The 26,673-nt window shown below is 43.2% G+C and overlaps 1 protein-coding gene across 3 annotated transcripts in view; it reads right to left on the reverse strand.

The window, feature by feature from the left end:
• Positions 1-26,673, reverse strand: part of LOC110498779 (transcriptional enhancer factor TEF-1) — a 96,830-nt gene that overhangs the window by 34,421 nt on the left and 35,736 nt on the right. For all 3 annotated transcript variants that reach the window (XM_090211406.1, XM_090211399.1, XM_021575409.3), the window contains one exon: positions 24,994-25,234. In XM_090211406.1, coding sequence (XP_090067532.1) covers positions 24,994-25,195 — 202 coding nt within the window. In that variant the 5' untranslated portion in view covers positions 25,196-25,234. The remainder of the gene's footprint in view (positions 1-24,993; positions 25,235-26,673) is intronic.

A 26,673-nucleotide genomic window follows, 5' to 3' on the forward strand; every position in this document is an offset into this window, starting at 1 on the left:
TGTCATTATTTCAAATACTTTTTATTTACATTTTTTTAAATCGCCGATTAATCGGCATCGGCTTTTTTGGTCCTCCAATAATCGGTATCGGCGTTGAAAAATCATAATCGGTCGACCTCTAGCGCGGATGCTACGCTACAGGACTGTTTTGCTAAAACAGACTGGAATATGTTCAGGGATTCATCCAATGGCATTGAGGAGTATATCACCTCAGTCATTGGCTTCATCAATAAGTGCATCGACGACGTCGTCCCCACCGTGACCGTATGTACATATCCCAACCAGAAGCCATGGATTACAGACAACATTCGCACCGAGCTAAAGGCTAGAGCTGCCGTTTTCAAGGAGCGGGACACTAATCCAGACGCTTATAAGAAATCCTGCTATATCCTCAGACAAACCATCAAACAGGCAAGCGTCAATACAGGACTAAGATTGAATCCTATTACACCGGCTCTGACTCTTGTTGGATGTGGCAAGGCTTGAAAACTATTACGGACTACATTACGGAGTACAAAGGCCCACAGCCGTGAGCTGCCCAGTGACGCAAGCCTGCCAGATGAGCTAAATGTCTTTTATGCTCGCTTCGAGGCAAGCAACACTGAAGTATGCATGTGATCACGCTCCCCGTAGCCAATGTGAGCAATACCTTTAACTTCTTTGGGACTGGGGGGCAGTATTGAGTAGCTTGGATAAAAAGGTGCCCAGAGTAAACTGCCTGCATATAATTAGTAGATTTTGTTAGAAAACACTCTGAAGTTTCTAAAACTGTTTGATTGTTGTATGTGACTATAACAGAACAATATCAATATGGCAGGCAAAAACCTGAGAATAAATCCAACCAGGAAGTGGGAAATCTGAGGTTTGTAGTTTTTCAAGTCATTGCCTATCGAATATATACAGTGTCTATGGGGTCATATTGCACTTCCTAAGTCTTCCACTAGATGTCAACAGTCTTTAGAACCTTGTTTCAGGCTTCTACTGTGAAGGAGGAGAGAATGAGAGCTGTTTCAACCAGAGGTCTGGCAGAGTGCCATGAGCTGATCAAGCGTGCCCCAGGTGAGAGTTAGCTGCGTTCCATTGCATTTCTAAAGACAAAGGAATTCTCCGGTTGGAACATTATTGAAGATTTATAATAAAAACATCCTAAAGATTGATTCTATATATCGTTTGACATGTTTCTACGAACTGTAATATCATTTTTTTGACATTTCGTCTGAACAAGTGATCGCGCATTATGCATTTGGATTACTGGGCTAAACGCGCAAACAAAAAGGAGGTATTTGGACATAAATGATGGACTTTATCGAACAAAACAAACATTTATTGTGGAACTGAGATTCCTGAGAGTGCATTCCGATCAAGATCATCAAAGGTAAGTGAATATTTATAACGCTATTTCTGACACCTCTCCTTCTTTGGAAAATGGCTGGATGTTTTTCTGTGACTAGCGCTGACCTAACATAATCGAAAGGTGTGCTTTCGCCGTAAAGCGTTTTTGAAATATGACACAGCGGTTGCATTAAGAACAAGTTTATCTATATTTCCATGCATAACACTTGTATCTTTTATCAATGTTTATTATGAGTATTTCTGTAATTTGATTTGGCTCTCTGCACTTTCACCGGATGTTTGTTTGAGACAATGCATTTCTGACACACCATCATAACACACCAATTTCAAATGAGGTTTTTGGACATAAAGATTAACTTTATCGAACAAAACACACATTTATTGTGTAACATGAAGTACTGTGAGTGCCATCTGATGAAGATCAAAGGTTAGTGATTCATTTAATCACTATTTCTGATTTTTGTGAGCCCTCTCTTTGGCTGGAAAATGGCTGTGTGGTTTTCTGTGACTAGGTGCTGACCTAACATAATCGTTTGGTGTGCTTTCACTGTAAAGCCTATTTGAAATTGGACACTATGGCTGGATTTACAAGAAGTTTATCTTTAAAATGGTGTAAAATACTTTTATGTTTGAGGAATTTCAATTATGGGATTTCTGTTGTTTTGAATTTGTCGCCATGCAATTTCACTGGCTGTTGGCGAGGTGGGACGCTACCGTCCCACATATCCCAGAGAGGTTAAACAGGTCAACATTCACAAAGCCACGGGGCCAGACGGATTACCAGGACATGTACTCAAAGCTTGCATGGATCAACTGGCAAGTGTCTTCACTGATATTTTCAACCTCTCCCTGACAGAGTCTGTAATACCAACATATTTCAAACAGACCACCATAGTGCCCAAGAAAGCAAAAGTAACCTGCCTAAAGGATTACTGCCCCGTAGCACTCACGTCGGTAGCCATGAAGTGCTTTGAAAGGATGGTCATGGCTCACATCAACACCATCATGCAGTAACCCTAGACCCACTCCAATTTGCATACCGCCCCACAGCCACATTCGCAAAGTCGCACTCCACACTGCCCTTTCCCACCTGGACAAAAGGAACACCTATGTGAGAATGCTGTTCTTTGACTACAGATCAGCATTCAACACCATAGTACCCACATAACTCATCACTAAGCTAAGGACCCTGGGACTAAACACCTCCCTCTGCAACTGGGTCCTGGACTTCCTGATGTCCTGCCCCCAGGTGGTAAGGTTAGGCAACTACACATCTGCCATGCTGATCCTCAACACTGGGGCCCCTAAGGGGTGCACGCTTAGTCCCCTCCTGTACTCCCTGTTCACCCACCACAAGGTGGCCAAGCACGACTCTAACACCATCATTAAGTTTGCTGATGACACAACAGTGGTAGGTAGGCCTGATCACCGACAACAATGAGACAGCCTATAGGGAGGAGGTCAGAGACCTGGCAGTGTGGTGCCAGGACAACAACCTCTCTCTCAATGTGAGCAAGACAAAGGAGTTGATCGTGGATTATAGGAAAAGGAAGGCCAAACAGGAAATAGAAAAGGAAGGTCAATCACCAACGAACTATCATGGTCCAAACACACCAAGACAGTTGGGAAGAGGGCACGACAACACCTTTTCCCCCCTCAGGAGGAAATATTTGACATGGGTCCCCAGATCTTCAAGTTCTACAGCTGTACCATCGAGGGAATCCTGACCGGTTGCATCACCGCCTGGTGTGGCAACTGCTCTGCATCTGTCTGTAAAGCACTACAAAGGGTAGTGCGTACAGCCCAGTACATCACTGGGGCCAAGCTTCCTGACATCCAGGACCTGTATACTAGGCGGTGTCAGAGGAAGGCCCAAAACATTGTCAGAGACTCCAGTCACCCAAGTCATAGACTGTTCTTTCTGCTACCACACGGCAAGCGGTACCGGAGCTCCAAGTCTAGGTCCAAAAAGCTTCTCAGACTGCCATAAGCCATAAGACTGCTGAACAATTAATCAAATGGCAACCTGGACTATTTACATTGACAACCCCCTCCTTTGTTTTTACACTGCTGCTACTCGCTGTTTATTACTTTATTTTACTTAGTAAATAATTTCTTAACTCTATTTCTTGAACTGCATTGTTGGTTAAGGGCTTGTAAGTAAGCATTTCACGGTAGTGTCTACACCAGTTGTAGTCGGTGCATGTGACAAATACAATTTGATTTGGTAGGTAGGACTGCAGTAGATTGAACCGCATTGCCCCTAGCGGTCATACTGTACAGTATGTGACCATATCTGAACTGTGAATTTGCTTAATTTTATGTTGCTTTTTAATACGTTTAAACGAGAGAAAACATGGCAGTTGAAAACGTTAAGAAATGTTTTATATTTGTTGCAGCCCTTACTACAGTATAGATTGGAGTTAGGGTTAACAAGTTGGAGTTGTGAGTTCTGTGGGTCGACGAGGTAGGGTTGGTGTATGGGTTGGACATGTTTTACAATGTTAGGTTGGAGGTTAAAGCTCTCATTACTCTGGTTTGCCTGATCAGCAGACTGCTGCAAAACCACTTGACAGTTGATAGTGTGTGTGGGCAGTTCTGTGTTCCACTGCCCAGGCTGATGGAGGGAGCAGGACCCTGACCCACACTGACTCACTTCACACACACACACACACACACACACACACACACACACACACACACACACACACACACACACACACACACACACACACACACACACACACACACACACACACACACACACACACACACACACACACACACACACACACACACACACACACGCACGCACGCACGCACGCACACACACACAACATAACCAGAGAAAGTTACTTTATCATGACCCACCATTGACAACTGACACATTCCAGAGAGCTTGATGCCTGTAGCTGATATGCGTCAAAGAGTTATTTTTTTTTGTTGGTAACCGTAAAAGTGTTTTTCTTGTTTACAGCACATCTCTCAGCTGAGATCTTTTTAACACTCATTTCCTTTCCCACACTGACCACACTCCCACGAGGCTCTGCAGTAGAACACGGTGATGTCCGAGGACCCCAGAGAACACTCTGGCATTCTGACAACATGAGGATCACTCATACACTCATTCACTGCACCCTTCATGTGGTTTTACCATTAAACCTTACTCCATGCATTTCTACTGCCATGAGCTGTTTCCAGCATCAAATCAATAGATTTAAAGGCATTTCTCAGAGATGTTTCCAAGTGTCATTGTGAATCACAGCCATCAGGAAAGACGACTGTGACTTGGCTTGTTCCTGACTTAAAAATGGCATGAAAACCAAATAATGTATCACTTATACAATTAAATCTTGAACCAATTAAAGTAGCTGCCCTCAGTATTGTACTGTTCCATCCGTTTGCTGCATGTTGCTATCAAGGTAGTGAGGCTAGCAACTTCAAACGTATCAAAAGTAATGACTCCTAACATTACAAATCACAAAATTATGTCCATGTACAGCAAAATGCCTTGGTGTCTCTTGGTCCAGTGCTCTAACTTGTCACAGCCACGCACCCTCCTTCCATAGCTCTCTGATTAACCCATATTTACATAGCGACCGGCGCCCTAATCCTTTCCACTCTTTACTCCCCCTACCCAGAATGCACTGGGCCCCAGGCAGGCCCCTGTCTCCAGGCTGCGCGGAGTGAGTGCATGAGAGACCCAAATCCTCTGGACAATAGCCTAGCTGTCCCGCCGGCCATGATGGATGACTCAAGGGTCTCAGGCTCACATTAGCATCACAAAAGTCTAAAGCCAGCCTTTCAGTTGGAGGTCCCTGGCTGGCTAGGGAGAGATGGGGGAGACGGGAGAGAAGCGCTATAACTACAACGCACTTGAACACTACCATGGCTAAAGTTGCTGTATCTTTACACCAGTCCAGCTCCATCCCCTGGGCGCTGTCTGGTCTGGTCTCCATATTTTCACACACAAACATAGAGGGCTACCTTGGGGCGGGGTCTGGTACGGGAATAATACAACCACCCATGTGATAAGAGACCTTAAAGCTTCAGAAACCTATGAAACAGGTGACCAACAAATGGTAAGTATGTTAAAACCATATTACGTATTGGATATTTTAAAAATATAGTGTTTACACTACCTTGTAGGTTACCAATAAAATGGGTGGATGGTGAAGTAGACATACAGTGCCTTGCGAAAGTATTCGGCCCCCTTGAACTTTGCGACCTTTTGCCACATTTCAGGCTTCAAACATAAAGATATAAAACTGTATTTTTTTGTGAAGAATCAACAACAAGTGGGACACAATCATGAAGTGGAACGACATTTATTGGATATTTCAAACCTTTTTAACAAATCAAAAACTGAAAAATTGGGCGTGCAAAATTATTATAGGATCACCGCTATATTTGAAGAATGTGAAATGTCAGAATAATAGTAGAGAGAAATATTTATTTCAGCTTTTGTTTCTTTCTTCACATTCCCAGTGAGTCAGACATTTACATAAACTCAATTAGTATTTGGTAGCGTTGCCTATAAAATTGTTTAACTTGGGTCAATGTTTCAGGTAGCCTTCCACAAGCTTCCCACAGGAAGTTGGGTGAATTTTGGCCCATTTCTCCTGACAGAGCTGGTGTAACTGAGTCAGGTTTGTAGACCTCCTTGCTTGCACACGCTTTTTCAGTTCTGCCCACAAATTTTCTATGGGATTGAGGTCAGGACTTTGTGATGGCCACTCCAATACCTTGACTTTGTTGTCCTTAAGCCATTTTGCCCCCCACAACATGATGCTGCCATCCCCGTGCTTCACGCTTGGGATGGTGTTCTTCGGCTTGCAAGCATCCCCCTTTTTCCTCCAAACATAACAATGGTCATTATGGCCAAACAGTTCTATTTTTGGTTCATCAGACCAGAGGACATTTCTCCAAAAAGTACAATCTTTGTCCCCATGTGCAGTTGCAAACCGTAGTCTGTATTTTTTATGGTGGTTTTGGAGTAGTGGCTTCTGCCTTTCTGAGCGGCCTTTCAGGTTATGTCGATATAGGACTCATTTTTACTGTGGATATAGATACTTTTGTACCTGTTTCCTCCAGCATCTTCACAAGGTCCTTTGCTGTTGTTCTGGGATTGATTTGCACTTTGCAACAAAGTACGTTCATCTCTAGGAGACAGAACGCGTCTTGATGGCTGCGTGGTCCCATGGTGTTTATACTTGCGTACTATTGATTGTACAGATGAACGTGGTACCTTCAGGCGTTTGGAAATTGTTCCCAAGGATGAACCAGACTTGTGGAGGTCTACTATTTTTTTCTGAGGTCTTGGCAGATTTTTAAAATATTTTCCCATGATGTCAAGCAAAGTGGCACTGAGTTTGAAGGTAGGCCTTGAAATACACCCACAGGTACACCTCCAATTGACTCAAATTTTTTCAATTAGCCTTTCAGAAGCTTCTAACGCCATTACATAATTTTCTGGAATTTTCCGAACTGTTTAAAGGCACAGTCAACTTAGTGTATGTAAACTTCTGACCCACTGGAATTGTGATACAGTGAATTATACTTAAAATGAATTGCACTTAAAATGAACCTTACAACTAGCAGTGTTGGGCGATCTGGAAAGCCATAGTCAGTCAATAAATAATATAATAATACTGGTAGGAAAGGTTTTCATCTTTAGCTCACAATCTGTGGATAACATACGATTAGAAAGTTTAAATAATGTTGTAAAACATCACAGCACAATTGAAAAATATATGGCACATGGAAACCAAACACGGGCGGTCTATGGTGATAGCTGGGATGGGCTGAGAGTGGCTGAGGGTTGGTATTAAAGAGGTTGTTTGGTAATGTATGTCAAATGTATATGTAAAATGTGTAAAAAACGATATTTGTCCTCTAAAGAGGGGGGGTGGTGGAGTGATTAAATGGGGCGACAGGGTAGCCTAGTGGTTAGAGCATTGGACTAGTAACCGTAAAGGCTACTGACAAGGTAAAATATCTGTCGTTCTGCCCCTCAACAAGGCAGTTAACCCACTGTTCCTAGGCTGTCATTGAAAATAAGAATTTGTCCTTAACTGACTTGCCTAGTTAAATAAAGTTAAACATTTTAAAAATGGAGAGAAAAAAGAGAAGAAAAATGTACAAAAAATAAGAAAAAAAGGTTGTTAAGACAGTTTAGGTTTATGTATTGCAACTAAAGAGGCATGCAAACTGTAAGATAAAAAACAAAGAATGAAAGAAACAAAAAGTATATTACTTCTGGACCTGTTAACCCTGAAAGGAAATAGATCTAGAGTTGTGAACAAAAAGCTCTAGCCTTGGCCCTGTGGACCTAAACCAGATGGTGCTGCTCTGACCAATCCCTTAGCTTGGAGATAGGGAGCTTCGTCGGATACCATCTATAGCTCCAATGTAGGTGTTTCCCTCAGAGCAGTCAATGGGTGCAGCCATAACTCCCCCTGACAAATACATCCACACACACACTCACTCCTGGCAGACTGACATCTGACTCCATCCCGACCAGCTGCCCTGTAGATCGCTTGACACGGTACATTATGACGCCTCCACTCTCCACCAATCACAATGCACTTCCTTATACAAAAGGAGCCACTGGTCAGCCAAACACGCACAAGAGAACAAATGAATCTAATCACATTTTACTTGTCACATGCGGCAAATACAACAGGTGTAGTAGACCTTACCGTGAAATACTTGCTTCTCTCACGCAATCTGGGAATATCAAACATCTCTTGCTTCTCTAATTGCTAATTTGGGGAAGCCTTAGCACAGTAATGCACACACGTGTGAAATGAAAGGCAGAAACATTCCAAAAATGGTGATTATAAGGAACGCTGTTGTATGTATGCAGGGATTTTGAGGATGTTTATTAATAGAACTATTTCCATTTCAGCAGTTCTTCCAGACCACACGGTTTCAAAATCAGATTAATGCATGAACATCTAGGAAGGCTGCTTTACAGCAGATCCCGGTAGCCTCCACTCAAAATAAAGTACTTCAGTGGTTTTAGAATGACTCCAAACTTCAGCCCAGTCTATGATGAACTTGGGGTATACCCTGGGGAGGCCACAGACCACGTCCTGGTTTGGCATTCATCGCAATTTTCAAAATTAAAAAGCCTGTGTGTGTGCGAATGCAAAGTATATATACAGCAGACAGGCGCTCTAAGAAAACCACATTCCCTCTCTCCCAAACTGTGGTCTACTACTTCAACTCATGGTCCATCAGCCAACAGGTAAGGAGTGAGAGTCAGTGTGAGTGAATGGTGCTGGTTGGTTTTAATGGGAGTAATTAGCCATGCTTCCTGTGTGTTGGGTCTTCTGGTGTTCTGACAGAGGCTTGGATGGAAATATTACCCCAGCATGCTGGAAATCACACATGGAAAAATAGAGACATCCTCAAGTGACCTCCCTGCAGGTCTTACGATGCCTGATGAATGTGTTTTACCTTTCAAGGTTAAATTCAACCAAAAAAAATGTACTGTACATCGCACATTAGTCAGTCAAAACAAATACTTTACAGTGATGGAGAGAATGAAAGAGAGCTGTGACCTCTCGCATATTCTCCTCCCATCTCAATGATACTTTCTGTTACCATTAACTCATTACCTGTTTTTCTGTCTCTGTGTGGGTCTTCACACCAAGTATCTAGCAGGTCTTTCAAAGGTACAAATTGTCCCTGGAATAAGAGGAGAGTTTAACACAATGACCTACAGATGAACACCTAGTACTCTTTTCTGAACAAAACACTCTAGACATACACATGCCTGTGAGGAGAGAGGCTCTGTTTGGAACACGTTCTACCTCTGAAGGCCATGGAGTCATTGGTAACAAACAAAGATGTGCCAAGAGCCTCATTCACTCCATTTTACCTTGAGAGAGAGAGAGAGAGAGAGAGGGAGAGAGAGAGAGAGAGAGAGAGAGAGAGAGCTGAGAGAGAGAGAGAGAGAGAGAGAGAGAGAGAGAGAGAGAGAGAGAGGGAGAGAGAGAGAGAGATGAGCTCCTACATTTTTCAGCATGTTCTTAAAAAATATAGATTTTGAGTTAGATCAACTTGGATTTTTTGTCAGAAACATATACAGGGAAACAGGGAAACCCCAAACAGATTCAGCTGGACTTTCACCTAATCAAATAATTAGCCCAGCAGGAGAAGCTCTCCCTTGAGAAAGATACCCCCACCCTGAGCGGGTCAGACCAGACCTCTTCATTATATAACCCCACAGACGAGCCACCCCAAGCGGAAAGTCAACCCCCCAGCACAGAGTATTACCCCCTCATTGAAATGAAGGATACATTTACTCAGCTGGAGGTAAGGCAGGTGGAGCTGGAACAGCAGGGGATTACACTCCAGTCAGCACAGACCCAGACAACAGTCCAGCACAACAACACCCTCTTAACCAGACCCAGAGAGCTTGAGGTGGAGAGAGACATATCTGCACTCTGGACTGTGGTGAGACAACTTCAACAATATAAAAAGCAAGAACAGGAGAAGAACAGAGCACTAAAAGAGAGGATCAGATTGCTGGAGGAGAGGGTGAGGGGATGGCGTTTGACAGAGAACAACCCACCTCAGCTCCCGACAAAAGTTTTGACACCACAGCAGAACAGTCCACACCAGACCCTGACCATAGCGTCGACATCACAGCAGAAAAGACAAATGAAGAACCCCAAGCCCAGCGGCTCTCACCCCCTCTGAGCACCCCCCCTGTCAGTCACTCTGATAGCCCTCCTGACAACCCCCCCACACCCACTGAGGACATATACAAGACACAGATTGTTCTCCTTATGGACTCAAATGGGAAATTTATACAAGAAAATAAACTTTTTCCCAAACACAGTGTGTCTAAACTCTGGTGTCCAAACACCCAGTGCGCCCTAGACCTTCTGTCTGAGGACCAACTAGGTTCACCTAGCCACATAATAATACACACAGGCACAAATTACCTGAGAACACAGCAGGAAAGGGTGGCCACAGCCACTTAGAGGACCCACGCCGAGAGGACCTTCATCCACACCACAACACTACCAGCCACATACACACCCCCACCCCAACCAATCAACACCCCCCCCCCAAGTCAACCATGCTCACACCCCATTTAGGTCCCCTCAGATAAGACCTATGCTCCTCCTGCCCACCCCATGCACCCCACCCCCGCAAAGAGGGTCTCAACATGGTAGTCACACATATACGTCCAGGCCGTGAGCGGGCAAACAGGCCCAACCCCCACTCTAACACTAGCGCAAGCCAATGGCATGTACCAGAAGCCCAGCAGGCTCTGCTCACACTTACTGGCCTGAGGCCAAACCACACGACCAACAACATTAGACACTTTATGGAACACAAAGCCTTCACTATATCATCCTGGAATATCCAGGACCTGAGGTCATCTGTTTTTGGCCTAAAGAGCAGTAACCTGGACTTCATCAAAGAATTCGGAAATACAGACATTGTCATTCTACAAGAAACCTTGTATAGAGGAGACGGACCCACTGATTGCCTTCTAGGTTACAGAGAGCTGGTAGTCCCATCCACCTATCTACCAAGTGTGAAACAGGGAAGGGACAGGCGGGTAGGCTAATTTGGTATAGAGCAGACCTAACTCACTCCATTAAATTAATCAAAACAGGAACATTTTACATTTGGCTAGAAATTCAAAAGGAAATTATCTTTAATGAGGACAGCTTCTCCATCCTGGAGGGGGAAATCAATCATTTCTAGGCCCAGGGACATGTACTAGTCTGTGACAACCTAAATGCCAGAACCGGATAAGAACCTAACACCCTCAGCACACAGGGGGACAAACACCTGCCTAGAGGTGACAGCATTCCCTCCCCCATATGCCCCCCTAGGCACAACTATGACAACATAATCAACAAAAACGGGTCACAACTCCTGCAGCTCTGTTGCATGCTGGGTATGTACATAGTCAATGGTATGCTTTGAGGGGACTCCTATGGTAGGTACACCTATAGCTCATCTCTTGGCATTAGTACTGTAGACTACTTTATCACTGACGTCAACCCAGAGTCTCTCAGAGCGTTCACAGTCAGCCCACTGACACACCTATCAGACCATAGCAAAATTACAGTTTACTTGAACAGAGCAATACTCAATCACGAGGCATCAAAGCCAAAGGAACAGAGTAATATTAAGAAATGCTATAGATGGAAGGAATGCAGTTTGGAAACCTACCAAAAAACAATTAGGCAACAACAAATTCAATCCCTTTTAGACAACTTCCTGGACAAAATGTTCCACTTGTAATAGTGAAGGTGTAGACTTGGCAGTAGAAAATCTTAACAGTATATTTGACCTCTCAGCTTCCCTATCAAATCTAAAAATGTAAAATGTAAAACCAAAGAAAATGAACAACAATGACAAATGGTTTGATGAAGAATGAAAAAATCTAAGAAAGAAATTGAGAAACCTGTCCAACCAAAAACATAGAGACCCGGAAAACCTGAGTCTACGCCTTCACTATGGTGAATCACTAAAACAATACAGAAATACACTACGGAAAAAGAAGGATAGGCACGTCAGAAATCAGCTCAATGTAATTGAAAAATCCATAGACTCTAACCACTTCTGGGAAAATTGGAAAACATTAAACAAACAACAACACGAATAATTATCTATCCAAAATGGAGATGTATGGGTAAACCACTTCTCCAATTCTTTTTGGCTCTATAACAAAGAACAAAGAACAAACAGCAAAAACATATACATGATCAAATACAAATCTTAGAATCAACTATTAAAGACTACCAGAACCCACTGGATTCTCCAATAACCTTGAATGAACTACAGGACAAAATGAAAACCCTCCAAACCAAAAAGGCTTGTGGTGTTGATGGTATCCTCTATGAAATGATCAAATATACAGACAACAAATTCCAATTGGATACACTAAAACTGTTTACATCATCCTTATCTCTGACATCTTCCCCAATATTTGGAACCAAGGACTGATCACCCCAATCCACAAAAGTGGAGACAAATTTGACCCCAATAACTACCGTGGGATATGCGTCAACTGCAACATTGGGAAAATCCTCTGCATTATCATTAACAGCAGACTCGTATGTTTTCTCAGTGAAAACAATGTACTGAGCAAATGTCAAATTGGCTTTTTACCAAATTATCGTATGACAGACCACGTATTCACCCTGCACACCCTAATTGACAAACAAACAAACAAAGGCAAAGTCTTCTCTTGCTTTGTTGATTTCAAAAAAGCCTTCGACTCAATTTGGCATGAGGGTCTGCTATACAAATTGATGGAAAGTGGTGTTGGGGGAAAAACATACGACATTATAAAATCCATGTAAACAAAGAACAAGTGTGCAGGTTAAAATAGGCAAAAAAACACACACATTTCTTCCCACTGGGCCGTGGGGTGAGACAGGAATGCAGCTTCAGCCCCACCCTCTTCAACATATATATCAACGAATTGGCGAGGGCACTAGAACAGTCTGCAGCACCCGGCCTCACCCTACTAGAATCTGAAGTCAAATGTCTACTGTTTGCTGATGATCTGGTGCTTCTGTCAACAACCAAGGAGGGCCTACAGCAGCACCTAGATCTTCTGCACAGATTCTGCCAGACCTGGGCCTTTACAGTAAATCTCAGTAAAACCAAAATAATGGTGTTCCAAAAAAAGGTCCAGTCGCCAGGACCACAACTACAAATTCCATCTAGACACTGTTGCCCTAGAGCACACAAAAACTATACATACCTTGGCCTAAACATCAGCACCACAGGTAACTTCCACAAAGCTGTGAACGATCTGAGAGACAAGGCAAGAAGGGCATTCTGTGCCATCAAAAGGAACATAAAATTTGACATACCAATTAGGATCTGGCTAAAAATACTTGAATCAGTTCTAGAACCCATTGCCCTTTATGGTTGTGAGATCTGGGATCCGCTCACCAACCAAGAATTCACCAAATGGGACAAATACCAAATTGAGACTCTGCATGCAGAAAATATCCTCTGTGAACAACGTAGAACAACACCAAATGATGCATGCAGAGCAGAATTAAGCCGATACCCGCTAATTATCAAAATCCAGAAAAGAGACGTTAAATTCTACAAGCACCTAAAAGGAAGTGATTCCCAAACCTTCCATAACAAATCCATCACCTACAGAGAGATGAACCTGGAGAAGAGTTCCCTAAGCAAGCTGGTCCTGGGGCTCTGTTCACAAACACACCCCACAAAGCCCCAGGACAGCAACACAATTAGTCCCAACCAAATCATGTGAAAACTAAAAGATAATTAATTGACACATTGGAAAGAATTAACAAAAAAACAGAGGAAACTAGAATGCTATTTGGCCCTGAACAGAGAGTACACAGTGGCAGAATAACTGACCACTGTGACTGACCCAAACTTAAGGAAGCTTTGAGTATGTACAGACTCAGCGAGCATAGCCTTGCTATTGAGAAAGGCCGCCATAGGCTGACCTGGAACTCAAGAGAAGACAGGCTATGTGCACACTGCCCACAAAATTAGGTGGAAACTAAGCTGCACTTCCTAACCTCCTTCCCAATGTATGACCATATTAGAGACACATATTTCCCTCAGATTACACAGATCCACAAAGATTTTGAAAACAAACCCGATTTTGATAAACTCCCATATCTTCTTTCTCTCTCTCTCATATCTCATATCTCAGGTCGTACATTTCTGGAGGAGACTCTCTCCCCCTGACCATGCAGAAAGAGACACATAGAGAGAACAAAGGATTTCACATGGCAAACTGATACAAAAGGTCCACTTGTGAGAATGTGGGAATGGTCCGTGGACACTTAAGGGACGGGTATGATGAGTGTGTTTCATTTGGTGACCTCAGACAGGACAGGATACACAACTATATCTCTGAATGTGTACACTTCTCAATTATGGGGTTAGCGTCTAATTCTTGTATAAAATGAATGAGTAAAGATGAAACTATTTGTGAAATGATGTAAGGTGATGTTAAACCTTTAATGAAAGATAATTGTATTCCGTTTAAAGTTTAACCAAGTCATTGGCCCACTCCCGTGATCACAGACATGATCTGGTGTCATGGAACAGCCCTTTTCTACTGTTACGAATAAAAATCCTGAGGAAATCCTCCTCAGACCACGCGTACCTCGATGGACACCGAGGGAGCACAGGTTGAGTTTAGACCACAAAAACCTTAGTGTCCGCTAAGGTTGCAATGGTAGTTGAATTCCTAACCATACCACATGGAGCATTGGCTACACGGGTGGAAATGGTTCAACCCTGAGACTATCAATCCCGACAGAATAAGAGCAAATCTTAGATACTAATTACAAGTCTGCAGCCTGAAATTACGTCAACCTGGGATGCAAAGACCGACAACCGCTATAACATCTATTCTATGAGAACATTTCTAAATGGTACTCTGAAGTATCCATTCTAACCACAAAAGACTATGATCTTCAAAAGACTATGATCTTCAGGACAGACGGACGATCCCAACAGAGATCACGATCCCAACAGAGACCCACTTCCCTTTGTCCACCAAGCCGTCATATTGGCTTAACCCACTAGGGAACCTCCCCTAACATTTCCTTGTAACCATAACTGTTGTTTGTTTGTGCATTTCTGTAATTATTTATTTAGTTAATAAATAAATTATTAAGACAATTGGTATATGGATGATTCATAGTAAAGGCTGGGTTTGTGCAGATAACCAACAATTTATGACGTTTGGAATGAGGCTAACTTGAGGTAAAGAATAATTCATTAATAAAAATACAAATTGATCAGAAATGTAAATATCTGAAGAGTTATACTAGGAAAATTATAAGTTTGTAATCTGAAGATTTTCCTTGGTGCCCCGACTTCCTAGTAAATTACATTTACATGATTAGTTTAATCACATAATAATAATTACAGAGAATTGATTTAATAAAATAACAGTCTACACTTTAATGATGCCAAAGACACAACATTATTGTATGAAGATCGGTTTCTAATTTCTAGTTACTGTAAAAATGGCAGGTCTTTGTATGTCATGACATTGAGGTTTCATCACCGTGTGTGCGTGTGTGTGTCTGTGTATGAGAGAGTGAGAGTGAGAGAGAGAGGGAGAGAGATATGACAGGCACAGGCCTGCCCTGCATGGTCACAGCTTACACCCCTCTGGAGGCACACAGGCTCACATTACTGAAGCATTCTTCCAACCATTCCTACCATTGCACACCAATAGCCATTAATAAAAAATAAACAGTGGAGGTCTTGATTATCTTTCTCTTCCAATAACAATGTCTTTAATATGAAAATACAGTCTTTGTTACAGTACAGCAGCAGGCATCTCCATCTCTTCTGTCAGTATCCCTGCTTCAGGGTTGGAAAGGTAAAGGTTTCAACCAACACCACAATACACCCAGACCATTATAATGCTTCTCTAGGGCACAACACAAACAGTTTTGTTGCCTTACATTTCTCCATATATTTCCAGAGCACTTGTAATTTGAATTTTACACGCCTTCAATAAACCTCCCTGACCTCCATTGTGCATAGTAAATAACCTGCCTTTCTAAAAGGACAAAGTCATGTCGCACCACTAAGGTCGTAAAATAACTGATCACAGCTCGCCTCCCTAAAATTACCCTTCCAAAAAATTTCACACCACAAAAGACAACTCCCCTCTACACATAATGCAGAAAATACAGCTGAACTATTGACTTATTTTACACAAAGCCTGTGCAATTATTTAGATCAGAGTAGTAAAAATACATTGAGAAGTGCAACTTCAGTGTGTTTCCATCCTTTGTTGAAGATAACGTGTAGATCGCACTATTTTCTCTCTCTAAGCATTATCTTGGCTCTCTAAGAAGCAGGATAAATTGTATGGGAAGTATGTAAAGTTTAAAGAGAGGAGAACTCTGTGGAGCTGTTCCTCAAGGTGAGCCTTTCCCACAATGCCATACAGGTCCATGCCAGGGAGAATGAGTGGCTCAGTGTCAATACCAACTCTGCCCGCACCACAGAGCTACTGTACTGTAGAATGCAAGCTGGCATGGGCGTCGACTGACAGACAGGCAGACCACTAGCTGTTTGTAACACGACTTTAAACAATCTCTTTGAGACTTGAGGACATTACAGAAACTCAACTTAAGCTGCTAGCATTTATAGTTGTATTTGTACTAATACAGCACCAGGTCACACTTATAAATGCTAGAAGCAGAAGTTGAGGCTCTGTACTGTACCCATCATAGAGTGAAGCATGCTGTAATGTTACACGTTACTGTAGCTCCATGACGTTGTATGTACCATACTGAGAGGACAGCCTGAAGGAGACCCCATTACCTTGAGGGCACGAGGACTGTATGTCTTCTCATACTGGGCATGCTGGCAGCTTTGATGCACAAGATCTTATCCACAATAGCTAGAAGGTAGAGATGAGATATTCTCATCTAAACCAAATCAATGCTCACGAGTACACAGTTTCCAATCCCTCGTTTATAAACCATTTTTTTTGTTTTAATCATTTTAATTGAGCTATTTGTTGGTGACAGTGTCAATGCACTGGATTTTACATTTAAAATATCTCAGAACTTAAAAAGGGCCAAATCCAGTCACTACCTGCACCTCAGTCACTACCTGTTCCAGAAGCAGAGGGGGTAAATGGTCATGTCACTAATGGTGCTAGCTACATACTCCAACCTGCGTCTGCTCTGATCTCTCCTCCAGCTAAACCACGCTGGGATTTTTGGCCTGGCCAACAGAGTGACAGCAGATTGCTATGGTCTAATGGTGATGAGGCATCATGACAGGCCTCTCCACCCTCAGGATAAATGGTGGCAGAATGGAACCACAACAGAGTCCTATCTGCTCCTCATCTAACCCAGCAGGAGACTGTCAATACTATTTAAAAACACAGATTTCTCTCTGGAGTTAATCGCTCTGACAAAATAAGTGCAATGTGGCCTCTGGTGATGATGTCAGGAAAATGTCCCATTCTTCTCTGAATTGGATTACACTGTGGTGTGGTCGATAACTTCACAGACAACATGCATTAATACAGCATGTGGAGGAGGTATATGTGTTGTGATCAGTCAGCCCCTAGCAGTCCTAGGGTTCCTCAGAGACTTCCCCCAGCCCCAGTCATTCCCCTCAGCCCCAGTAATCCCTTCCTCAGCCACCCCTCCAGCTTCAGTCACTCCCCCCAGCTCCAGTCACCCACCCAGCTCCAGTCACCCCCCAGCTCCAATCACACCCCCAGCACTAGCCACTCATCCCCAGCTCCAGTCACCCCACCAGCTCCAGTCACCCCCCCAGCTCCAGTCACCCCCCCAGCTCCAGTCACTCCCCCCAGCTCCAGTCACTCCCCCCAGCTCCAGTCACCCACCCAGCTCCAGTCACTCCCCCCAGCTCCAATCACACCCCCAGCACTAGCCACTCTCCCCCTGCTCCTATCACCCACCCAGCTCCAGTCAATCCCCCCAGCTCCAGTCACTCCCCCCAGCTCCAGTCACTCCCCCCAGCTCCAATCACCCCCCCAGCACTAGCCACTCTCCCCCAGCCACCCCCACCTAGTCACTCCCCTCCCAGCCCCAGTCAACCCCCCCCCCCCCCCCCCCCCCCCCACCTGCCACAGTCACCCCCCCCCCCCTCCCCCAGTCAATAAACATTGTTTAGAGTAAAAAGGCAGTTGCTATAGAGACAGTTACTAATTAACTGCATTGAGCAGAGGGAGCAGAGGGCTGAAGAGAGGCACTCAGGAGGACCAGAACCTCGTCTCACTCCGCCTCCTCTAGTGAGCAATCTAGGCCGCTCTGCGTCATTCCTCCAGTCTCTCAATGTTCAGATTCCAATGCCACCCAACACGGTACCGCAAAGTACCTCGTCAAACAATGTCTCATGTCGTGAGAGCTCAATCACTCTGTTGTCTCATAAGGATGCGACCCGGTGGACAGCAAAAGGAAGTTATTGAATCCAGGCCATCTGTGTGGTTCCAGCACTAACTAATGCAAACCATTGTATTTCTATCAACCAACCCACTTAAATCAGCCTAGAGCACCTCTCTGTTTGGGGGATTAGAGGGAGGGCTCACAGCATAGTGATCAACAGGATTTAAAGGCAATGATCCCGCGTTAGCGGAGACTAGATTCATGGTAAACGCTGCATATGTCGGCTCAATTGGAAATTACCTTTAAATTTCGATTGTGCAATCTGTAACGCTTCGGCGATACAGATTAAATTAGAGCCCTAAAGTGGCCTTAAGTGTTTTAAATGTTTTTTGAGTAAAATTCCAGAGAGATCATTCTTGTCTACAGATGGTAAACAAACAATCAACTGAGTCTAGAAAAGATCCAATACTGAGGACCTCTGCCCTACCCTGTTCTGATCCTACTCAATAAATCACAACCCTGAAGCAGTCGTGCAAAATTCAATAAACAAAAACTCAGACACAAAGTAGATGACTCTATTTGACTCCATTGTGGGTCAAGAGCCTCAGAAACAACCTGAATATATTATACAGCATAGTATGCATTACTATTGAATTATAAACAAAAACGTATAGAAGTACACACACTTATAACCAGCAGAAGTTCACAAAAAGCTCCCAAAGTGCCACAGTGCTGATAATTCTGAAATTAAAGATGTTTCTGGTTTCTCCATATTTTACATAAGATTTCTTACTCAGTAAGAGGCCTGAGTTTGAAACAGACTGTGAGCTTGGGTAGTGAGGTCACATGAGAACAGTGGCAACGAACCATATAGATTATTCAAAGTAGCCACCCTTTGCCTTGATGACAGCTTTGCACACTCTTGGCATTATCTCAAACAGCAACATGAGGAATGCTTTACCAACCATTTTAAAGGAGTTCCCATATATACTGATCACTTGTTGGCGGCTTTTCCTTCACTCTGCGGTCACACTCATCCCAAACCATCTCAATTGGGTTGAGGTCGGGTGATTGTGGAGGCCAGGTCATCTGATGCAGTAAGCTATCACTCTCCTTGGTCAAATAGCCCTTACACAGCCGGAAGGTGTGTTGGGTCATTGTCCTGTTGAAAAACAAATGATAGTCCCACTAAGCGCAAAACAGATGGGATGGTCTATCACTGCAGAATGCTGTGGTAGACATGCTGGTTAAGTGTGCCTTGAACTCGAAATAAATCACTGACAGTATCACCAGCAAAGCACCCCCAAACCATCACACCTCCTCCTCCATGCATCATGGTGGGAACCCTACATGCGGAGATCATCCGTTCACCTAATCTGCGTCTTCCAAAGGCACGACGGTTGGAACCAAAAATCGCAAATTTGGACTCAACAGACCAACGGACAGATTTCCACCGGTCTAATGTCCATTGCTCATGTTTCTTGGCCAAAGCAAGTCTCTTCTCATTATTGGTGTCCTTTAGTAGTGGTTTCTTTGCAGTAAGTCAACCATGAAGGCCTGATTCACGCAGTCTCCTCTGAACAGTTGGTGTTGAGATGTGTCTGTTAATTGAACTCTGTGAAGCATTTATTTGGGCAGCAATTTCTGACGTGCAGTTAAGTAATGAACTTATCCTCTGCAGCAGAGGTAACTCTGGGTCTTCCTTTCCTGTGACGGTCCTCATGAGAGAGTTTCATCATAGTGCTTCATGGTTTTTACGATTGCAATTGAAGAAACTTTCAAAGTTATTGAAATGTTTCAGATTGACTGACCTTCATGTCTTAAAGTAATGACGGACTGTCGTTTCTCTTTGCTTATTTGAGTTGTTCTTGCCATTATATGGACTTGGTCTTTTACCAAATAGGGCTATCTTCTGTATACCACCCCTACCTTGTCACAACACAACTGATTGGCTTAATTCCACAAATTAACTCTTAGCAATGCACACCAGTTTATTGAAATACATTCCAGGTGACTACCTCATGAAACTGGTTGAGAGAATGCCAAGAGTGTGTAAAGCTGTCATCAAGGCAAAGGGTGGCTACTTTGAAGAATCTCAAATATAAAATAACACTTTTTTTGGTTACTACAGTCATGGCCAAAAGTTTTGAGAATGATACAAATATTAATTTTCACAAAGTTTGCTGCTTCAGTGTCTTGAGATATTTTTGTCAGATGTTACTATGGAATACTGAATTATAATTACAAGCATTTGATAAGTGTCAAAGGCTTTTATTGACAATTACATGAAGTTGATGCAAAGAGTCAATATTTGTAAGGTTGGCCCTTCTTTTTCAAGTCCTCTGCAATCCACCCTGGCATGCTGTCAATTAACTTCTGGGCCACATCCTGACTGATGGCAGCCCATTCTTGCATAATCAATGCTTGGAGTTTGTCAGAATTTGTGGGGTATTGTTTGTCCACCCGCCTCTTGAGGATTGACCACAAGTTCTCAATGGGAATAAGGTCTGGGGAGTTTCCTGGCCATGGACCCAAAATATCAATGTTTTGTTCCCCGAGCCACTTAGTTATCAATTTTGCCTTATGGCAGTCCTTCTCAAATAGTGGGGCGCGCCCCCCTGGGGGGACTCGGAGCGATGCTAGGGGGGGCTCGTGTGACCCCGGGGAACATGCTTTTTTTTGCCGCGGGGATTAGTGTTTTTTGCACCGAACAAGAGCACAGAGCACAGAGCAGGAGATATGAAGTGCAGGTAACAAACCCTTAAGAGACACCGTGGAAAAATATTTAACAGGGATGAAAAGAAAGGCGGAGAGAGACGGAGTTAATGCGACAAACGTAAGTCTCCCGAAAGCTAAGACGAGGAAATATGACGAAGCGTATGTAGCGCTTGGCATCACTGTGACTACGGTGGGAGACGAGGAGATATGATGAAGCGTATGTAGCGCTTGGCTTCACTGTGACTACGGTGGGAGACGAGGAGATATGATGAAGCGTATGTAGCGCTTGGCTTCACTGTGGCTACGGTGGGAGATGAGGAAATATGACGAAGCGTATGTAGCGCTTGGCTTCACTGTGACTACGGTGGGAGATGAGGAAATATGACGAAGTGTATGTAGCGCTTGGCTTCACTGTGACTACGGTGGGGGAGACGAGGAAAGACCGGTATGTTTACTGTGTCTAAAAATGTTGGCAGCGGACAGCATGAAGCCAAATAAATTAAGGCGTCACTTAAAGACATTACACCCCAATAACGCTAATAAGCCGCTTGAGTTTCTTCAGCGAAAATGTGCCGAATATTGCCAACAATCGTCCCGCTTTGTGAATGCTACTTCAGTAAACCAGCGAGCACTGTTAGCATCATATAAGGTGGCATACCAAATTCCTCAGTGCAAAAAAAAACTCCATAGCAGAGAAGCTGATACTGCCTGCAGCATTAGACCTGGTCTCTGTCATGCTGGATGACTCAAGTGCTGCAAAAATAAAACTATCCCTCTGTCCAATGACACTGTCACCAGACGTATAAATGACATTGCTAACGACCTTAAAGAACAGCTGGTAGATAAACTCAAAGACAAACGTTTTGCCTTACAGTTCAATGAAGCAACTGACATCAACAAAGACTGTTTGTTTATCTCTTATGTACGTTTAGACATGACAAACTCCCTGTGTGAGGATCTACTGTTCTGTAAATATGTCAGAGACAGAGCCACAGCTGAAGAGCTATTCAAAATGCTGGACTGCTTCCTGACTGAGAATGGGCTAAAGTGGGAGAACTGCATTGGTGTTTGCAGTGATGGTGCACAGACCATGGCAGGGATGAGAAAATGACTTTGGGCACTCATTAAGAAGGCCTCACCTAATGCTGAGTGGACACACTGTGTTATACACAGAGAAGCACTGGCATCAAGACACCTTTCCTCTGAATTAAGTGAGGTTATGACTGGCATTGTAGGTGTAGTCAATTTTATAAAGACCAGACCACTAAAAACAAGAGTCTTCTCTGCTATCTGTGAGGAGATGGGAGCTGAACATCAAGCTATGCTGTTTCACAGTGAAGCAAGGTGGCTGTCACGAGGAAAAGTCTTGTCCCGAGTTTTTGAGCTCAGAAAGCAGATAAGAATGTTTTTGGAGCAGGAGCACAAGTATGACCTCGCAGAAACATTTTGTGATGAGAACTTCCTGGCAAAACTGGCCTACCTGAGTGACATATTTGGAAAGCTAAATGAACTAAATCTACAGCTTCAAGGGAAAGATAAACACCTCCCTCAGGTCACAGACAAGATCAGCTCTTTCACTCGAAAGCTTGCAATGTGGGGCAGGCGACTTGATGAAGGAAATACTGATTCATTCGAGAACCTGCATGAATTTGTTGACACTACTGACTATGATGCCACCTCAGTGATTCCATATATTAAGGAGCATATTTCATCACTGATGGAATTCTTTAAAAAGTACTTCCCTGAAAACAGTTCCTAATATGACTAGGTGAGAGATCCTTTCAATGCACCAGCTCCAACTGGTTTCAGTTCTGCAGAGGAGGACCAGTTCATTGATATGACGTCTGACTCCACATTGAGACTGAGGTTCACATCACAGACACTGAGTGAATTCTGAGTGTAGAGAGGCAGTATCCACTCTTAGGGCAGAGGGCCATGGGCATCTTCTTCCTTTTGCAACATCTTATCTTTGTGAGACTGGCTTCTCTGCTGTTACTGCACTGAAGACCAAGTACAGGTCCCAGCTAAACATTGAGCAGGAGCTGTGAGTTGCAGTATCATGCTTCAAACCCCGCTTCGAAAAGCTGTGCTTTGCAAAATGTGCTCATTGTAGCCATTAATCCTGACTTCCTCATTTTGATAAAAATAAATCAGCACAAATTGTTTTATTCATTTTTGTTTTATAGGTGTTTCATATTTTGTGCTCCAGAGTTAATGTTGCTGATCAATTTGAATGTATTATTATTTATTGATTATATTTTATTTTATTTTTTAGTATCAAATGGTCAACAAAATGTTTACAGTTTAAATAAGGATGGAATTTTTTTTTTTTACATTTCAGGCAAATTGATGCACTTTAAGTCTTTTCTGTTACAGACTAAAAAACAATGTTAATAAAGTTATTCTTTGTTGTAAGTTGATCTATATTTCTTTATTTTTTTGTTTTCTTTAATGTTAATAAGGATACAATGTTATGCAGAGGTGTACTTATAACAATTTTATAGACAAATGATACTATTTACAGTCACGGCGGAGAGTTGGGGGGCGTGAAATGTTTACTTCTTCCTATCGGGGAGTAACAGAAAATAATTTATAAATTAATGAATTAAAAATCCTACAATGTGATTTCCTGGATTTTTTTATTCTCATTTTGTCTGTCATAGTTTAAGTGTACCTATGATGAAAATGACAGGCCTCTCTCATCTTTTTAAGTGGGAGAACTTGCACAATTGGTGGCTGACTAAATACTTTTTTGCCCCACTGTATTTCAAGGTGTCGGGAGCAACTGCTTGCATGCGCATTACCACTCCACTATGTCTCCCTGTCATGGGTTTTGCACCATCAGTACAGATACCAACATGAGCAGCAGCTACGTTTGACTACACACGGACCATTGTTGTAATTTCCGTGAGAGAGTAACGGTTAATGTGATTGGATGTTAATTATTTGACTAGGCTACCTGTACTTGACATTGTGGTGTTACTTCACTGAACACTAGATGGTTTAATTTTATTTTTGGGAGTGAAACAAGGCTACTCAGGTGAGAAAAAAACCTCACCCAAATGTATAGCCCTGTTGGAAAATATAAATGGACTGTTTGACAATTTTGTTTAAAAAAAAATTTGAACACCATTTTTATATGGCGTACCCCGCGGCATTGCACATGCCCTGTACACAGTTTGGGAATACCTGTTATAGTGCAATTGTATTGTTTAGTGTTGTGGCTTTGCTGGCATGCACCTAAAACATTATTTTATTTTTTGCCCCACCAAGATTGACATGCTAAAATCACCACAGCATGAGAGCTTATCTCGTTCCCAAACACTTCTGACCAAATGTGCGAAGAGTCTGGTGGACCAACTTGTCAAACTTGGCCTTCATTAGCCAATACAGAAAGATCAAGAGAATCTCCCAGCGCATAGGCATTGGCTTAATCTACCAACCAATCATCTCCCACAACACCTTCCCCCCCTAACCCTCACCATACCTCTCAGTTGTGTGATTCACAGAAATGTAATTATGACAAATTCTTCACTCAGTTGGTCACTCCCATAGAATTCTATGGTCACTCCCACTAAGGCCTACCTTGAATCATTGATATCCTAGGCTTATGTGCACTGTGCGAAATAGCCTGGGGACGAGGTTACATGAGAGCAGACAGAAGAGAGGAAGAGTGAGGGAGTGTGTGTGTGAGAAACAGGGGAAGGGGGAGGGGGGAGAGTGTACAGCGCAGCTGGTGGCAGACATAAGACCATCTGCTCCCCAGTAATGGTTCACACTAGCTTTAGTTCTAAACCCCTGCCTCCCTCCTGTAGCACTCAAGGCCTCCAGCAGAGACTGACTGGTCGCATCTCTCCCTAACTTACAGCACTTTCACACTCTCACTAACTTCCAGAAACACTGTGCAGTATATGTGTTCCTTCTAATAATTCTAACTAAATATAGCTCCCACATTCTACACTTCTGTGAACAATAGCGCAGTTCTAGCAGCCTTCGTTGGGGTTCTTCTCTTCCTCCTTGCTCGTAGCCTACTCACCATACATCTTTCCCTCGTCTGAGAGGATGATTTTCCTGCGCCCACAGGGGGGGTAGATGGCCAGCGCCTCCTGGAAGCTCTGTTCGATGTCGGGGCTCCACACCCCCTCGGGGTCCCCGTCCATGGCCTTGTCGGCCTCGTCGCTCATCCTCTCCATGTCGTCTGCAGGGCTCTCGCTTCCGCTCCAGCTGCTGTGGTCCATGGTGGCAGTGCGCTCGTCCAAGCCCAGGCCCTGAGCACACTAGGAGGAGAACATGGAGAGGAGCAGTGGAACAGACAGACAGTCAGTCAGTTAGTTAAAGAGCAGAATGTAAACAAATGATTTATATATACACACTAGATGACTGTTGATGGTGCTGTGTTGAAGCCACCGTGCCTCCATCTTGGCACTCCCCCAACATTGTATTTTTTGGGGGCAAACTATAGAAATGCATTTATTACGGTCTACATTCGTTTTTGCCACACATTATATTACAGATACCTTAATGCATACTTTTAAATGATATTATGTGAACAAAACATAAACATTTAAATATTTTCCCATGTTACTGGTTGAATCTGTGTTTGAAATTCACAGCTCGACTAAGGGACCTTACATATAATTGTATGAGTGGGGTATAGAGATGAGGTAGTCATTCACAAGTCAATATTTAACACTATGATTGCACACAGAGTGAGTCCATGCAACTTATTATGTGACTTGTTAAGCAAATATTTACTCCTGAACGTATTTAGACTTGCCATAACAAAGGGGTTGAATACTGATTGACTCAAGACATTTCAGCTTTTCATTTTAATTTCAATTGTTAAAATTTCAAAAAACATAATTCCACTTATTATGGGGTGTTGTGTGTAGGCCAGTGACAATCCAAGCCATTTTAAATTCAGGCTGTAGCACAACAAAACGTGGAAAAAGTCAAGGGGTGTGAATACTTTCTGAAGGCACTGTATACGTGCATACAGTGGCTTGCAAAAGTATTCACCCCCTTGGCATTTTTCCTATTTTGTTGCCTTGCAACCTGTAATTAATTTATTTTTTTTTTTTTTGGGGGGGGGGGGGGGGGGGGTTGTATCATTTGATTTACACAACACGTCTACCACAAATATTTTTTTTATTGTGAAACAAACAAGAAATAAGACAAAAAACAGAAAACTTGAGCATGTATAACTATTAATTTCCCTGTATTTAGCGCCATCCATCATTCCTTCAATTCTGACCAGTTTCCCAGTCCCTGTCAATGAAAAACACCCCCACGGCATGATGCTGCCACCACCGTGTTTCACTGTGGGGATGTAGTTCTCGGGGTGATGAGAGGTGTTGGGTTTGCGCCAGACATAGCATTTTCCCTGATTTTAGTCTCACCTGACCAGAGTACCTTCTTCCATATGTTTGGAGAGTCTCCCACATGCCTTTTGGTGAACACCAAACGTGTTTGCTTATTTTTTTCTTTAAGCAATGGCTTTTTTCTGGCCACCCTTCTGCAAATCCCAGCTCTGTGGAGTGTACAGCTTAGAGTGGTCCTATGGACAGATACTCCAATCTCCGCTGTGGAGCTTTGCAGCTCCTTCGGGGTTATCTTTGGTCTCTTTGTTGCCCCTCTGATTAATGCCCCCTAGTTTGTGAGTTTTGGTGGCCATCCCTCTTTTGGCAGGTTTATTGTGGTGCCATATTCTTTCCAT

This window comes from Oncorhynchus mykiss, chromosome 2 (genome assembly GCF_057628025.1).
Source record: "Oncorhynchus mykiss isolate SJ-2025 chromosome 2, ASM5762802v1, whole genome shotgun sequence".
NCBI lineage: Eukaryota > Metazoa > Chordata > Actinopteri > Salmoniformes > Salmonidae > Oncorhynchus > Oncorhynchus mykiss.